Below are 16,223 nucleotides of genomic sequence, written 5' to 3' on the forward strand. Positions count from 1 at the left end.
CTCTCCTTCTGTGACTGCAATTACATGTATGTAAGACTGTCTTATATTATGTCTTTGAGACTCTATTCATTTTATAAATATATGTGTATTCTGTGTTTGTTATATTGGGTGGTTTTGGTTGATTTGTGTTTAAGTTCACTCATTCTCCCCTTTATCCTCTCCATTCTTTTGTTAATTCTGTCAAGTGATTTTTAAAAAAAATTTAGATAGTATTTTTATCATTCTAAAATTTCCATTTAGTTCTTTTTATTATATCCATTTCTCTATTGAGATTTCCTATCTTTTGACTCATTTTAGGCATGTTTTCATTTGTTTCATTGATGATACTTACAATCATTGCTTTTAAAATCCTTGTCTGATAATACCAACATTTGGGTTATTTGGGATTCCTCTCAGTTGACTTTTTTTTCTCCTAACTAATGTTCCATTTTCCTGGTTTTTTTGTATTCCTGTAATTTTAGATTCTATCCTGGAAATTTTGAATGTTAAATCATGGAGACTGTAAATTCTGTTATAATTACTGTTTCAATGAATGTTGTTTCTTTTGTTTTAGTACGTACTTATCTTGTTTGAACTCAAGCTGCATATTCTGTTTCTTGGGTGGCAGTTCTGATCTTAATTCAGATCTTTTGTGTTTAGCTAAGCTATTTTGAGTAGGTTCCAATCACGTGAGATTCAGGAACCAGCCAGAAATGTGGTGGGACAGAATTTGGGGACCCCTCTCTGGCTCTTTCTCTTCCAGGATTTCCTCTTTCTCTCTAGGTTTATGATTTACCTGGGTTTGATCTTCTAGTTTTCCAGGCTATAAAGGCCACATTTTTTTTTTTTTTTGTACTGGTGCCTGTGCCACCCCTCATGCTGCAGTGCCTGGCCCTGGGCCAGATGCACTGAAAATACTCCTCACAGCTCAGCTCCTCTCAGCATAGATTTCCCACCAGAGTTTGCCCACTTCTGTTCACTCTGTAGTGCTTTTAGGTAGCTACTTTTGATATTATGCCCAGAGTCTGCTGTGATTATCTGTAAGAGGATTGGTCCAATAGGATCTTACTCCACCGTTACTGAAAGAAGTTAAGTTAATATTTTCATATTAATTTGTATAAGCACTTTGTGTTTTAAGAATGTTAACAATTTGTTATGCATAATTATGATAGGTAACTTTATAAGTCTGTTGTTTGGCTCTTAAACTTTGTTTTAATATTTCTGGTATACAGAAATTTTTTATTTTGATGTAATTAAGTAAGTTTGTGATTTCTTAAATTTTGCTTAAAAATCCATTCTCATTCGAATACCAGATGAATATATGCCTAGATTTTTTTTTTTCATTTTTCAGTGGTCCTAGCTTTTACGTTTAACTTTTTGATCTCTTTTTTTTTTTTTTTGATCTCTTTTGAGTGTATTTTAGTAGACGGTATGTAGTGAAGATCTAATTTGATATTTTTACCAAAGAGCAAGGTAATTTCCTAAACATAATATATGCAGCTGATTCTAATTTTAATAGTAGCCACAGTGTTTCCAATATAGAAAATTAATTTTTAACTTGCTGAAACTTAAGGTGAAAATATACAGCATTAACAAACTATCAAAATAGTGGGCAAAGTTTGGGGAAACAAGATTGAGTATGAAAGATGAAACTTTGTTTTGTATGCGAATAGTAGTGAATTAAACCACCGTCACAATCTACTTATTATATGTTGCCGTGTGCGTGTAATGAAATCAATTAGTCAATCAATTCTCTCTCTTCCTCATGACCACATACATGGTGCTAATAGCAGAAGTAGAAGTAATAACCAATCAAGCATTAGCTGCTATAATCATAATCATAATCAAAGCGCTATACAAGTGTTGACTGTGAATGATATTAATACTTAGGTAGGGATAAATACTATAAAGGATAGAGACATAGTGCAATAGGGCAAATAGCACCTGGTTAGGGAAATAAGGGAAGGCTTCCTTGAGAAAGTAATGATTAAGTTGAGACTTGAAAGAGGAGTGGAATTAACCACCTAAAGTGGGGGAGGTAGGTAGTGGGGAGAATGTGGCAACTGGCAAAGGCAGCAACAAGCATACGGGCCTGAGGCGAGGAAGAGCACAAGCCTTTTGAAAAACCAAAGGACCAGCATGGCCGTAGCCAAGAGAGCAAGGGGCAGCGCGATATGGGATGAGGCTGGAGATGTGAGCAGGGTCAAACTGAGCAAGCTGTACGTTACTGAAGGATTTTAATTCTTATCCTAAGAGCCGTGGGGAGGCATGCAAAGATTTAAAGCAAGAGAGTAATCTGATCACATACGCATTTCAAAAAGTGCAGGCTGGTTAAAGTATGAAAATATTAATATATTGGTGGAAGGCTAGAGTAAGTACAAGGAAACCAGTTAGGAGACTGTAGCAGTAATTCCAGTGAGGAAAGATGGTGGCTTGGCACCAGACGTGGATGGATGAACGCATGGATAGTTGGATGGATGTGTGCAGATGTAACCTCAGTTGAGCTGGCAAGACTCATGGTCTGTAATCTTAGGGCAACTTAATTTTCTTGCCCACTGTCCCTTTAAATTTTCTCAGTTGGATTAGTTCTTTTTCCCTTGGATGAAAGCATGAGCAGACTTTGATTTTTTGGTTTGTTTCAGATCACACAAAGAGCCTCAGCTTAGTAATTGCAATAGCCGGTTTCACATTATGGTCAAAGCTGTAGACTTGATTTAAATGTGAATTGTGTTCCCTACCCAGTTAGGGTCTGTTGCAGGCAAGAATAAAGGGGGCACAGATGGCTTCTTCTCCCCATCTCCGCTTTGCACTTCTCTTCCTTCCTCATATTGCAAACTCGGGTTCTGACTCCTCCACGCCTGGAATGCCCAGAGGAAGGAGAGAAAGAGGGGGGAGCAGGAAAGTTCCTATTGGACTGGCTCTGCTGTGAGCTGGAAACCGCACTTTCTGGCCCTAACAGGTGTCTGTCAGAAGGTGTTTCCTTTCATGAGAGTCTTTGTTGTGTCTCTGGGCTTCACACGCGGCTGTCACATCCACAGGTTTTTGATGAAGGCAAATGCATCTCCATCTCAGCTGATCGCTTATTCCCTCCTCAGCCCCTGGGAACCTGGGAACAGGGAAGGAGAACCTTCTTTATTAAGGTCTGTTCATTCTTCCAGGTGGCCTTCTCGGTCAGGACCTAGAGGACCCCGTGTGTTTGCGTGTGCACACACTCACGCTCGCTCTCTCGCTTGTGGCCCACGTCAGATTCACACGAGACCCTCTGCATTATTTCGCCGATGACTGAGAGTCAGCCAGCAGTCTTGCCAACACCTCCCCACCCGCCCCCGCCCCCATTTTCGGTCAATGGCTCAGCAGTTCGGCTCTCATCTGCAAAGTTTCTGTTCTATGAGGGCGTCAGGCACTGATACATTAGACCCCCCATGGCAGGGGCATCTAGCAAACTCCCAGGTAGAGCAGTTCTCTCCACAAGGCTTGAGGTGAGGGGTACACATCATCTATCCTGCCTTGCGCTGGGCTTGGGGAAATCTTCTCTCTTATTTCTCTATTTTCTGGACCTAGAGCGTGGACATCCTGGGGCCTTTATTCTGCCTGCCACTCTAACTGAGCTCTTCAAATAATGAATTTGAAAGAATTGTTTCATGAACGTTAGAATTTTAATCAAATCCCTTTGTTTCTTCCTTCAGTGTATGCTACTGCTAACAGAATATAGAGACATGGAGATGTATTAATCAGTTTGGTTTTTCCTTGCTTTTAAAAAATCAATTTGTAGTATTATTTTACTAAATTATTTTGTTTACCTTAGATATGAAACTTCATATAAATTCACTGCTTCCATTTTCAATTCACTATTAAGCATCTAATTCATGCAGCGTTATAGAAAAAAATGTTTAAAATACTATTTTTGTTTTTTTTTAAATCCAGATTTGGACTTAAAACCACCACTAAAGTCAATTGGAAGCAATTTTTAACATCATTTTATGAGCCTCAGTTGTTGGAAACTAGTAATAAAATTCCCCTGACAAAAAGAAATAGGTATGTAAAACAAAACTAAACTAAACTAAATTTTGGTTACACGTATCATAATATGTAAAAAGTTAGAGAATATCTGAATTTCTTATTCTTCATGTATTGAATGACAAATTAGTCTTCTTTGAATAATTACCAACTTTTGCATAATAACGTATAGCTTATAAATTATTTTCCATATATTTTTCTTATTTAAAACTGCCTTAAACTATAAGGTAAGTATAATTATTATTCCAACTTCTAGATGAAAAAATAAGACTATATGGGGTCTTCACTAGGTCATAGGCTTGGTGAGTCACGGACACAGAAACGTAGTCCAAATACCCTCAATACACACATCGACCCTGCCAACATCGCTCTCTGAGCACTAAGTATAATCTTGTAAAATTGTGTACAAACACATATTTGTTAAATATTATATGGAAAAGAGCAATGTATGTTAACTTGTTTTCCAACCGCTCTCTGCATGGTGCAATTATTGTGGATTATTTGCCTTGAGTGCCATTATTTTTGTTTTCATTCTAATGTCTATTATAACTTCAGATTTATATTTATCACATAAATTGTGGTGGGCGGTGGTGGCCCAAAACATAAAAAAATATTTCATAATATGACATTTTCGAATTTAGACTTTCCCTCTAACAACTGTTTTATCTTCATGTGCACCCTGTATTGATCGCCCTATGTAAATCTTAAAGAAAAAAACAGACTTTATAACCTCAGCACATTCATTGAAAGCACTGTGCTCTATTGTAAAGAAAAACGTACCACAGAGTTAATTCCTGTTTTGCTGGGTCCTATCCCTGTCTCGGGGAATTTATGAATATTTAATGAACTGCCCTGGTCACCAGCCTTCCAGGTATTTGGAGCCCCCTGCACTCCCCTCACGTTGCATTTCTGGGATGTGGCTCTGTGAGTTCATTTCTTAAGTGAAATTACTTCTGTTTCTTTACAATTTTCTTGTCTCACAGCACCTTGTCCAGGACTGTAGGAATTAGCCTGTGAATTTTCTTTACTTTAAAACAGTGGTTCTCAACTGGGGACAATCTTGGCCCCCCAGGAGACATTTTGCAATGTCATGAGACATTTTTAGTTGTCCCCGTTCATGCCAGTGTTTGTGGTCTTCAGGAAAGCCAGGTTCCAGTGGGTCACACGAGGAACTCAGATTCAGCATTTCTGCCACTTTACATGTTTCTTAAAAGTGGTGGTAAGGGTGTGTGTGTTTATACGTTCTCACACAACTGGAAAACGCTAAGACGGCTGTACAGGTGCAGCAGTACACCCCCCTAAACAATTGAGAGTTGTTCAGAGCCAGTACGATTCACGATCATTCTTTATTTAGTGGAAAATGTCATCTGTCTAATTGAACGCTGAAAAGGGAGGCCAGCAAGTGTATATTGTTGGGAGATTCTCCAGCCCCCTTTCTGAGCAGAGTCCCTGGTGAAGTTGGCTTTCATCTCCAGAGTAGATGGATGATCATGGGCCTTCAAGGGTACATGCAGACTGCTGGCCCTGAGCTCAGGGGATGAAAGCAAGAGGCAAGAAAGGGAGATGGGTCTGATAATATAGGTGGTCATGGTGGTCATGGCCATTGTCAACAGGGAGGGAGAGGCTGTGAAGGTTGCCATCCTCACTGCTTCACAACTGGAAATGTGTGCCCTCAGTTACCATGTTGGCGAGTGGGCTGCAGCACGCTGCCTGTACAGGGAGGTGTTTGTCTCAGCAGTGATCGTGGCATCTTTCCTGGTCTTTTTTGAGACCAAAGGCACAGATCGGCAAGAGGGCTGGCCACAGCTAGTCGGCACGGGAAGAGGCGAGTGATGGCTCAGCAAAGCTGATTGATGCTTATGGGAATTGCATCCATGCCAGCTCCCTTATTAGGTACCACGTTAACTGAGTGACAGATGGGCCCTCACAAGCACATGACACTTTCAGGGAAAGGAGCCATCCAAAATAAAGCACTATTACAGTTGTTGTTAGGGGGGTGTTTTGTTTTGTTTTGTTTTGTTTTTTTATTAAGAACAAAGTTCAAGAACATAATCTTATTCCTGCTTTTCTCTTAATTCTCTTGTAGCATCAACTCTAGAAATCAACTTCGCAAGGAAAACATTATCACAAAGTTATTTAGACCTGAAGATCGCTGTGCATCGTTGAAGAAAGCACTGCTGATCATCAACTCTGTAAGATTTTGAAACCCTTCTCTGAAAACCCTTCTTTGAAAACTGGTTGTTTCGAAGAAGGCTAATACTCAAAACAGGACCAATAAAAACTGTATATTCATTCATTTATCCACTCAACAAATATTTTTTGTGCTCCCGTTATATGCGAGGAAGTATTCTGAGTCCTTAGGGATACAAAGCCTGACCTCAAGAGCTGGGTCTAGTTGGGAGGATAGAAGACATAAAATTTAACTGCAATATAAATGCCAGGGGGTGAGAACAACGTGTGTCAAGATTGTTAAGAATGAAGTGACTAGTCATCATTAGCTGTTTAATTAAGGACTAATCCAGACCTGTTGACCCGTCCTCCCACTCCCCAACCTAGAGTTTATGGGCTCATAACCAACTGTAGCCCATGACAGGAACATTTTCTTAGTTCCAAAACAGCCTGTTTACTTACTTAGTTGTACTCAAAGGGAGGCTTTTTTCATGACTTTGCTTGAAACATTAGCTCCTGTCCCACTTTCATGTTTATTTTAGAAAGCAGCATTTGGATGCTTTTGGTACATAGCAATATTTCCCAAGTTAGTTATTTACTGAGCACATCCAATAACTGAATCTCTAGTAACTAACCAGGAGTACGATGAATTACTTTGCCTCAGACTCATGCGTGAGCGAGTACCAAAGAGTAGCTACTCGGCCTGTGTCCACCTTGCAAAGTCCGCCGACCAAGGGGTGGTCTGCGCTGTGGGGCAGGGCTCTGGGGAGGCTCCCAGGGCCTGGAGGTGGACCTGCGGGTTTGGGGTTTGCTCTCCGCTCTGGGGGCTGCAGCTCCGCACCTCGGTCCATCTAGAATGCCGCTGCATAGTGTGAATTCCAAGGTTTGGGGTCCTGCTTTCGTGTGGGAGATGCTTCAGTTGGTACACCAGCTGTCATTAATCTTTATGCCTATGTGACCTGTTCCCTCAGGACGGACAGGAATAGCGACCCTGACTGTGTGCCGGGCCCTGTCTTCAGCGATTTTCTCGTATTCGCTCACTTCGGCCTCTCAACACCTCTGTGAGGTGGACGCTATCATCATCTCCATTCAGTTCTTTCATTTCATCCTCATTTGCTGAGGAAAGGAACGTGGGGGCGCGTGCCCGGCCTGAGGCTCCCAGCTAGCGAGTGATGGGGCCAGGATTCGAACCGGCTGCTCCAGAGCGGGCGCGTTTCCGCCCTGCGCTGAGCCGCCTGCTAGCGTGCCGGGTGGACCGCGTCTTTAAGATAAACGAAGGCTTCCGTGTGTTCATCCGCCTCAGCTTGTATTAGTATATTGAAGAAGTAATTTAATTAAAAATAGTGAAATCTTCATCTCCGCTAATGGAGGACTGTAATAATGCTTACCGTGCCAAATATGTCACTGATGTACCGCTCGGCAAACAGACTGATGGACACACGTGAGAAGGGGGGATTGAGTGCCTGCCCCACGCCGGACCCGGCCTTGGGCACTTAGGTCGAACTCATAGATGAATGAGGTGAAGTCCCTGCTGGCAATGAGCTCACCCTCTGGAGCCATCACCCGAGAGCCACGGCCATCAGATACTTGAGAGCTGCAGAGGGCGTGCTTTCCCATTGAGATGCCCACTCCAACCCCTCTGACCATTTTCCTGGGTCTTGGCCACATTCTGGGACCTGGAAGGAGAAGGAGAGCAGAGGGAGAGAGCCAGGAGTGGGCAGGGATGGCATGTTGCCTGGCCACAGAGGGCAGCCCTGGGAAGCAGGTCCCCCTGCTGTAGAGAGGGGCGCAGAGCTGTTAGAAGATGCTTTAGAGCCACTCCAAGAAGCTGTGTGTGCTGCCTCCACACACTGCCATCCTCCCTCCACGCGGGCCCATCGCCCTGGTCACTTCCATTTACATCAGCTGTGGCTCATTTTCCTGCACCCGGAAGCAATCTGTGCTCTGCCTGTTCACGTACTCTTATTCTCGGTGTTATTATTTGCAGCTCACATGACTTTATACGGAGAAAGTCCACAAGAATCTTCAAAAAAATATTAGAATTAATAATAGAATTGAGAAGGTCATTGGATACAAGGTCAATATGCAAAGATCAATAATATTTCTATAACCTGCAGTAAGCAATTAGAAAAAGAAATTTTAAAATATCATTTCTAATAATATTTTAAAAAACCAAATACTTAGAAATTTATCTAACGAAAAATGTGCAAATTCTCTACATTGAAGACTAGAAAAGATTGCTTATACAAATAGCCATCCTTTACAAACTTTCAGAAGGTATAGCAGGAACACTTCTCAGCTCATTCTCTGAGGTCAATGTTATCCTGATACCAAAGCCAGACAAAGAGATCACAGGAAAAGAAAATCACAGATCAATATCCTTTGTGAATATAGTTGCAAAAATTCTCAAAAAAGTATTAGCAAAGTGAATCCAGCAACATGTAAAAAGGATTAAATGCTATGACCATGTGAGATTTATCCCAGGATTGCAATGTTTGTTTAACTTCCAAAAGATCAATTAATGTAATACAAAATATTAATAGAAACAAGGACAAAACTGCATGATCATAGATGCAGAAAAAAATATTTGAAAAATTCAACACTCATTCAGGATAACAATTTTCAACCAACTAGGAATAGAAGGGAAATTCCCTAACCTGATAAAGGGCACTTATGATAAACCCAAAGCTAACAGCATAATTAATGGTAAAAGACTAAATACTTTCCCCCTGAGATCAGGAAAAACACAATGATATCAGCTCTAGCTACTTCTTTTCAACATTATACTGAAGTTCTAGACAGTGTAATCAGGAAAGAAAAGAAATAAAATGCATACAAATTGGGAAGAAAGAAGTAAAACTGTCTTTATTCACAGACAACATGATATTGTAATAGAAAATTCTAAGGAATGCACACACAAACTGCTAGAACTAATAAATGAATTCATCAAGGTCACAAGATACAAGATCAATATACAAAAATCAGTTATATTTCTATAAATTAGCAATGAACAATCTGAAAATGAACTTCAGAAAGCAATTCCATTCACAATAGCATAAAAAGAATAAATTACCTAGGAGTCAATTTAACAAAAGAAGTGCCAGGCTTGTATACTGAAAATTATAAAAAACTGTTAAAAGGAAAAGAAGATGTAAATAAGTGAAGAGACATTCCATATTCATGGATTGGAAGAATCAATATTATTAAGGTGGAAATTCTCTCCAGATTGATCTGTAGATTCAGTGCAAACCCCATCAAAATCCCAGCTGGCTTTTTTGCAGAAATTGAAAAGCTGATCTTAAAAATTCATTCGGAAATGCAAAGGTGGCAGAATAGCCAAAACAGTTTTGGAAAAGAAGAATGAAGTTAGAGTACTTAAACTTCCAGATTTTGACTCTTAGGATAAAGCTACAGTAATAAAGACAGTGTGGTACTGGCATAGGATAGACTTATTGGTTGACAGAACATAATTGTGAGTATGGAAATAAACACTTACATTTATGGTCAATTAATTTTCAACCAATTCAGTAGGAGAAAGGATAATCTTTTCAACAAATGGTGCTGAGACAATTGGATATCCATATGCAAAAAGATGAATTTAGACATTTTCTTTACATCATATACAAAAATTAACTGAAAATGGACCATAGACCTAAATATAAGAGCTAAAATGGTAAAAGTCTTAGAAGAAGACATATGTGTAAATCTTTGTGACCTTGTGTTAGGCAAATATTTCTTAGATGTGACACTAAAAGCATGATCCATAAAAGAACAAAATCTGTAAATTGGACTAATCAGAATTTAAAACTTTTGTGCTTCAGAAGATACCATTAATGACAGACTGAGAGAAAATATATGTAAATTATATATCTGGTAAAGGACTTGTATCTAGAGTATATGAGAACTCTTAGAACTCAATAAGAAGACAACCTGAGTTTTTAAATGGGCAAAAGATTTTAGTAGACATTTCACCAAAGAATATATAGGAGTGACCAAATAGCACATGAAAAGATGCTCAACATCATTAGTCATCAGGGAAATGCAAATCAAAACCACAATGAGATATCACTTCACACCCTCTAGGATGGCTACTATCAGAAAGACAGACAGCAGTAAGTGTTGGCGAGATTGTGGAGATGGAACTCAGACACTGCTGGTGGGGATGGAAAATGGTGCAACTGCTGTGGAAAACAACATAGTAGTTTCTTAAAAATTTCAGTGGAAATTTACCACATGACCCAACAATTCCACTCCTAGGTATCTGCCCAAGAGAAATAAAAACGTGTCCACACAAAGGCTTGTGTACAAGAGTCCATAGTAACATTACTCATAATTTCAAAACTGGGAACAATCCAAATGTTCATCAACTTATGACAAGATAAACAAAATGTGCCCTATCATACAATGGAATAGTCATATCAGGAATGAAAAGGAACAAAATACCGATTATGCAACACCATGGATGAACCTCAAAAACATTATAGTAGGTGATAGAAGCCAGATGGAAGGTGCATACAGATGCAGATACTGTATGATTCTATTTACATGAAATATCCAGAAAAAAGCAAATACAGAGAGTTAGAAAGTAGATTCGTTGCCTTAGGATAGAGATGGAAATGGAGAGTGAGTACAAATGGACACAAGGTTTCTTCGGGGTGATGAAAATATTCTGGAATTAGATAGTGGTGATCGTTGATAAATTTACTGAAAATCATAAATATTAGTTGTCAATGATTCCCATTTGGACATTAAACAATTGTCACTCCCAAACCAAAAAGTGTCCTGCACATATCCTCTAAAATTACTTAATTTTCTCCAAGAGGACCTTATATCCTTTTCAGATTTTGGACCCCAAAGTCATAGTTGACATTTATACACTGCTTTATCACTTAACAAGTCTTTGGTCACACTGGTATTCACAATATCTCCCTATGAAGAGGTAGGGTTCTTTATCTCCCCTGCTTTGCCAGTAAACAGTTTCTCTCAGTTTTGATATTCAATTTACTTATTGGTAATTTTTTATTCTGGGGGAAGAAATTTGCCTCACAGTATTTTGCTCATAATGTTTTCTTTATGCAGCATGGCTGAAATTTTTTCTCACTAAGTAATTGTACATTTATGGAATTGATGAGGTTGGTGGTAGTGAAAACGAGCATGGTTAATATTCTTAGCGAATCGGCTAGTTGTAATTGAGTTTCCAGGAAGTTGTGTGCCGCATGTAGCTGAGCCGCGGGACCCTCAGGTGCGTTGGGGCAGAAGGAGCTGCTGTGGTGCCCTGTGACAGCCAGCGTTTGGCCTGTCCTGGGAAAAGGGTCAGCCTCCTTCCTCTCTTGGGACTGTCTCCTGCCATGCCCTGACAGAGAACCCTGTAGGAACTGCACTTGCAAAGTTCTAGATTCCCTTCCCCCCACCGCTCTTGGCACGTGGGTTTATACAATGATGATCATCAGTTGAGGTATTCTTGTTTCAACTCATCATTCTATCTGGCCCAAACTCATGCTTTATTAAGTGCTGCTAAATACACGTAATGCTCTTCCTTCCTTTTTTTCTTTTTAAAAAATTCCCTTATATATTCTCATGCTCAGAAACCTGACGGACATATAACAGGGGAAGAATTGCGACGCATTCTAAATTGCATGGTTGTAAAAATAAGTGATTCAGAATTCAAAGAACTAATGCAAACACTTGACCCTGGGTGCACCGGACGGGTCAATGTCAGCACGTTTATTGAACTGCTTGAAGAGAACCCTGAGGTGAGTTTTACAACTTTGCGTTTGCTTTTCTGTTTATGGCAGGAAACTTAAGTGTTCTTAGTGAAATAAGAGATGCAGGTGAAATATGGTTTAAATAAATGGATGACCACATTTTTCAGCTGCGTTAATTTTTAAGTAAGAGTTGTGTTTAAAAGTTGTTTAACTTTTAGTTTTTAAATCTCATTGAAGGATGCTCTTTGACATTTCTGAAAACTTTTCCTTGAGTGATAGCACCTTATATGCTGGATGTGACTCCTTTTCCCAGCATTGCAACGGCACTGCTCTTGCAATCATGTCTTGCAGTAAAAACAAAACCAAAAACTGCTTATTGCCTCTAGTGGCAAACACTTACTTTTAGTATTTGTTTCTTTTGGCTGAAAAGTTGATGGTTTTATTATTAGAAATACTTCTATAACTTTAATAGCTATTAGCATTTTAACATTTTAAGAACTTTAAAAAATCAGATTAGTTTCAGATAATGCGTGCAGTGAGCGTTAACAGTCTCGTTGAAATGTTTGTTAAAGACTTTCTTTACCAGGTACAGATTAGCTTTTGGTTTCAATATTATGGCTTCCTGAATGCCCACCTTGTGCACATCCTAAACCATGTCACTCAGTCCTTCTTGACCTCTGATTCAAAAGGGAGTCCCAGAGCCCTTTTACAGGCAAAAATGAAGAACTGCAACTTTTCCAGAAGTCTGCTGTGGGACACACCCTGTGTTAGCTTTTGTAAATCATCACCTCTGACTGTCACAGCAGCCCTGCTCATAGGCACCTTTTTTTCTGTAAAAACAGAAATACAGACATGAGAGCAGCCTGCTTTCCATGTGGCCCGCAGCGTGGTCTCTGCCTACTCTTAAGTCAGATGCTGTCAGCCTCCAGGCTGCAAACCCTCTAACGGCGTTGGGACCCGCAGGATAAAGCAGAGCTTCCCCACGTAGCTGATGAGGTGCCACGCCGTCCAGCCCTGCCGCCTCTCACGGGGTCTCCTCACCGCCACGCCACTCGGGTCCTCAGGTTCCCCACGTTCTTGCCACCATCCTCGGCAGTGCAGCTCCTGCCAGGATCCCCTTCCCGCTCCCTGGTCCAGGGCCCATTCTCCGGGGACCCTCCCTGACCCCTCTGATGAAGCCTGTCTTGCAGGCATCAACCTCACATACCTGTGCCAGTCACAGGGTCACGTTTCTGTCACGATGTTGTCGTGCCTCCAGGAAGGCGGAGGCCTTTCTGGTTTTACTGCCCATTGTACCCACAGGCATAGCCCAGTGCCGGCAGCACTCACAAAGCAGTTTGTTGAGTGAATGTTATATAAGCAAGTGAATTAGAAACGTTAGAAGGCAGAGATAGGCAAATAGAAGAAACTTAAGATCACCGCTAATTCTAACATTGAGGAATTGTGTTACATTGTTACTCACTCTTATACTTTGTTGCATATTCTTCCAAACCTTTATACCTACACAGGCATATGATTTTTTGCAGCTTTATTGAGGTATAATTGATATATAAAAACTGCACATAGGTAATGTATACAATTTGATGAACTGGATCTATATATACTTTCATATATGATATCTATTTTATTTTAAAACGAAACCACATAATTAGTGACTTTTTAGTTTGTTATTGATTAACGTATTGTTAACCCTTAGTTTCAGTAAAAATTCTGCTATGTAAGATTAAAAGATGCAGCGTATTCCCTGCTCTTATAATCTAGGTGTTCATTTTTCTTCCTTTTATAAATTTTGCTGCAAGGAATATTGTAGTGCCTCCTTTTTTTTTCTTTTTTTTGCATCATCCTATGATAATTTCTTTAGTATAAATTTCCAGAAATGGAATAAAAATTTTATATATTATTTTTAAAATATTTTAATTATTTTAAAAGTTGAATATATGTATGAAGTACAAAATGCAAAAGATGCAGAAGGGAATACAGTGGAAGTGAGTTTTCCCTCCACCTCTGTCCTCAGCCGCTCCCCAGAGACAGTCACTGTTGCTCTAGAGGCTGTAGATTATCAAATTGTCTGATGTTATCCATTTTCAACTCTAGCAGTTTGCTTCCTTTTTTATTTCTGCCATTCTGATAGGCAAAAATGTCATCTCATTATTCTTTCACTTTGCATTTATTTGATTTCTAGGTGATGCATTTTTTCATGTTTCCTGTACTTCTTAAAAATAAGCACAAGTTAAATGTTATTATCCCATTTCCAGATGGGGATTGGGGGGGCTGGCAAACTCACTTCTCAAGGTCTAAAGCTACTGGCTAATAATCAGGGACAGAGCTGGCAATCCAAGTCCACCTGCCTCCAAAGCTCCTACTACCTTTATGAGTGATTTGTATTTATATTTTTTCTCTTTCCCAATTAGCTAAGCAAAATATCCTCCTGTAAAGACACCAAGGCACCTCTCTTCCTGGCTTGGGATTCAGTAAGTAACGCTTTCCTATGTGGCCCCAAGGTGCTACCACCCCAGGTTACAAACGTGCAGCTTGGTAAATATGTTTGTTTTTTCTGTTAGGTGGAAGAAATTATTCATGACTCCATTACCAGGAATCTACAAGTTTTCTATAATATGCTGCGGTCACATGACCTTGGAGACACAGGGCTCATTGGGCGAAATAACTTCAAGAAAATCATGCGCGTTTTCTGCCCATTTTTAACAACCGAACATTTAGTAAAGTAAGTTTTCTGGTAACAAAATTAATTCATGCTGTGTTTTCCATCAAGTCTGTTTTACAATTTTAAACCTTTTTCTACGTATTTTTTTTTTGCCATGTTAGCAGGTAGTACTGATAATAGCTCCTATTTATTGAGTGTGTACTAAGCGTCGGGCGTTGGTTGAGAGTCTGGCATATATGCTGGGTCACGCAGTCCTCAACACAAGCGTGTAAGGCAGCTCTGACAGTTCCTTTCGTGGATAAGGAAATGGAGGCCTGGAGACGTTAAGCACCTCCTTGGAGTCACACAGCTAGTCAGTGGAGCCTGGGTTCTACCTCTGGTCTGTATGACTCCTGTGCTCTTAATCGTGATGCCATTTTACCTCCCAGGGTGTCTGGCTATGATCAGTCAGCCCATAAATGGTAACTTGAATTATACTTCTCTTTCGTTTTAGTTTAAAACTTAATTTGTGGTGGATGAGCCGAAGCTGGGGGGCAGGGGGGACAGGGATATTAGAGAAAGAAGAGACCGGTGTCCTGAAGGCCCCAGGGGTCCCCTGCCTGGTGTCCCTTTCACCCTCCACACGGAGGGGCTCACCCCTTGGGGCATTCCCTCTCTGCAGATGACCTTGACAACCTGCAGGCCGAGCCGGCACTCTGCAGGGGATGACGCCTCCGACACGCCACCTGCCACCCACTTGCTGCTATCCCAGAACTCAGAGCTGCACGGCCTCAGGGGTGGGGGCCGGTGTTTCCCAGCGTGTGGGCAGTGATCTGGGAGATCACTGTGGGTGGAAATCCAGTGGAATCACAGCGTTTCTCTTTCATTCCTTCCGACTGGAATGTTAAAAATCTTATTTATTGTTTTTCTTTACATTACATTGATTTAAAGTGACCTGAAACACAGTTGATCTTACTGGTAATTGTTGGCCTCTTGAATCTCCCTTCTGTGAACACTCATGTCTCATAGCCCGTTTCTCCTGTGGTTTGTAGAAGGGGAGGGGGAGGCCTAGGCTTTCCCCAGCAAGAGGGCCTTGCAGAGAGCTTGGCGTGCCAGGCCGGGTGTTGCATTCATCCAGTTTACAGAGTGTTTGCAGAAAGATCAGTTCGCTAGTGGGTGGAAGAAACATGACACAGGGGAGAAGCAGGTGACAGCAAGTCCAGAGAGGGTCGTGGAGGAGCTCAGGGAGGGGCGAGGGCCTGGGCTGGGCAGTGGGCAAGGCGGGGAGGCCACCTTGATGTCCGTGTCTGCAGGGCTTCAGTCGCTCACTGTCTCGTGGCTTTGCTGCGCGTGGTCCGGGGAGAGGGAGAGAGGGAGAGGGAAGCAGAGCCCAGGACTGGCAGGGTGGTTCACTTCTTCCTCCACTTGGTCTTTCGCTCAAGAGTATTGCGTGAGCCTCCTGCATCCCGGCCGTCCTGTTAATAGGTTTACAGAAACCCCTTCATCTACAGAGTGGTCTAATGTGAGGGAAAGCGATGCAGACGCACCCTGCGTGGCGTGTGAGCCCAGAGGACCGTGCGTAATTCTTGAAGGACACTTACAGCCTGGAGGATGGGGCAGGGGGGCGTGGCATGGAAGGCGAGAAGCTCCCCAGGGATGTGATGCTTGAATCTGGAGAAGAAAGGGGAGAGCATTTCAGGCTGTAGGCTAGC

The 16,223-nt window shown here is 41.1% G+C and overlaps 1 protein-coding gene across 1 annotated transcript in view; it reads left to right on the plus strand.

The window, feature by feature from the left end:
- Window positions 1-16,223, plus strand: part of EFCAB6 (EF-hand calcium binding domain 6) — a 252,788-nt gene that overhangs the window by 103,061 nt on the left and 133,504 nt on the right. The window contains exons 11-15 of the mRNA XM_082420556.1: window positions 3,904-4,014; window positions 6,083-6,188; window positions 11,751-11,918; window positions 14,282-14,341; window positions 14,432-14,592. Of these exons, the coding sequence (XP_082276682.1) occupies window positions 3,904-4,014; window positions 6,083-6,188; window positions 11,751-11,918; window positions 14,282-14,341; window positions 14,432-14,592 (606 nt within the window). The remainder of the gene's footprint in view (window positions 1-3,903; window positions 4,015-6,082; window positions 6,189-11,750; window positions 11,919-14,281; window positions 14,342-14,431; window positions 14,593-16,223) is intronic.

This window comes from Balaenoptera physalus (assembly GCF_965194825.1).
Source record: "Balaenoptera physalus genome assembly, chromosome: 13".
Taxonomy (NCBI): domain Eukaryota; kingdom Metazoa; phylum Chordata; class Mammalia; order Artiodactyla; family Balaenopteridae; genus Balaenoptera; species Balaenoptera physalus.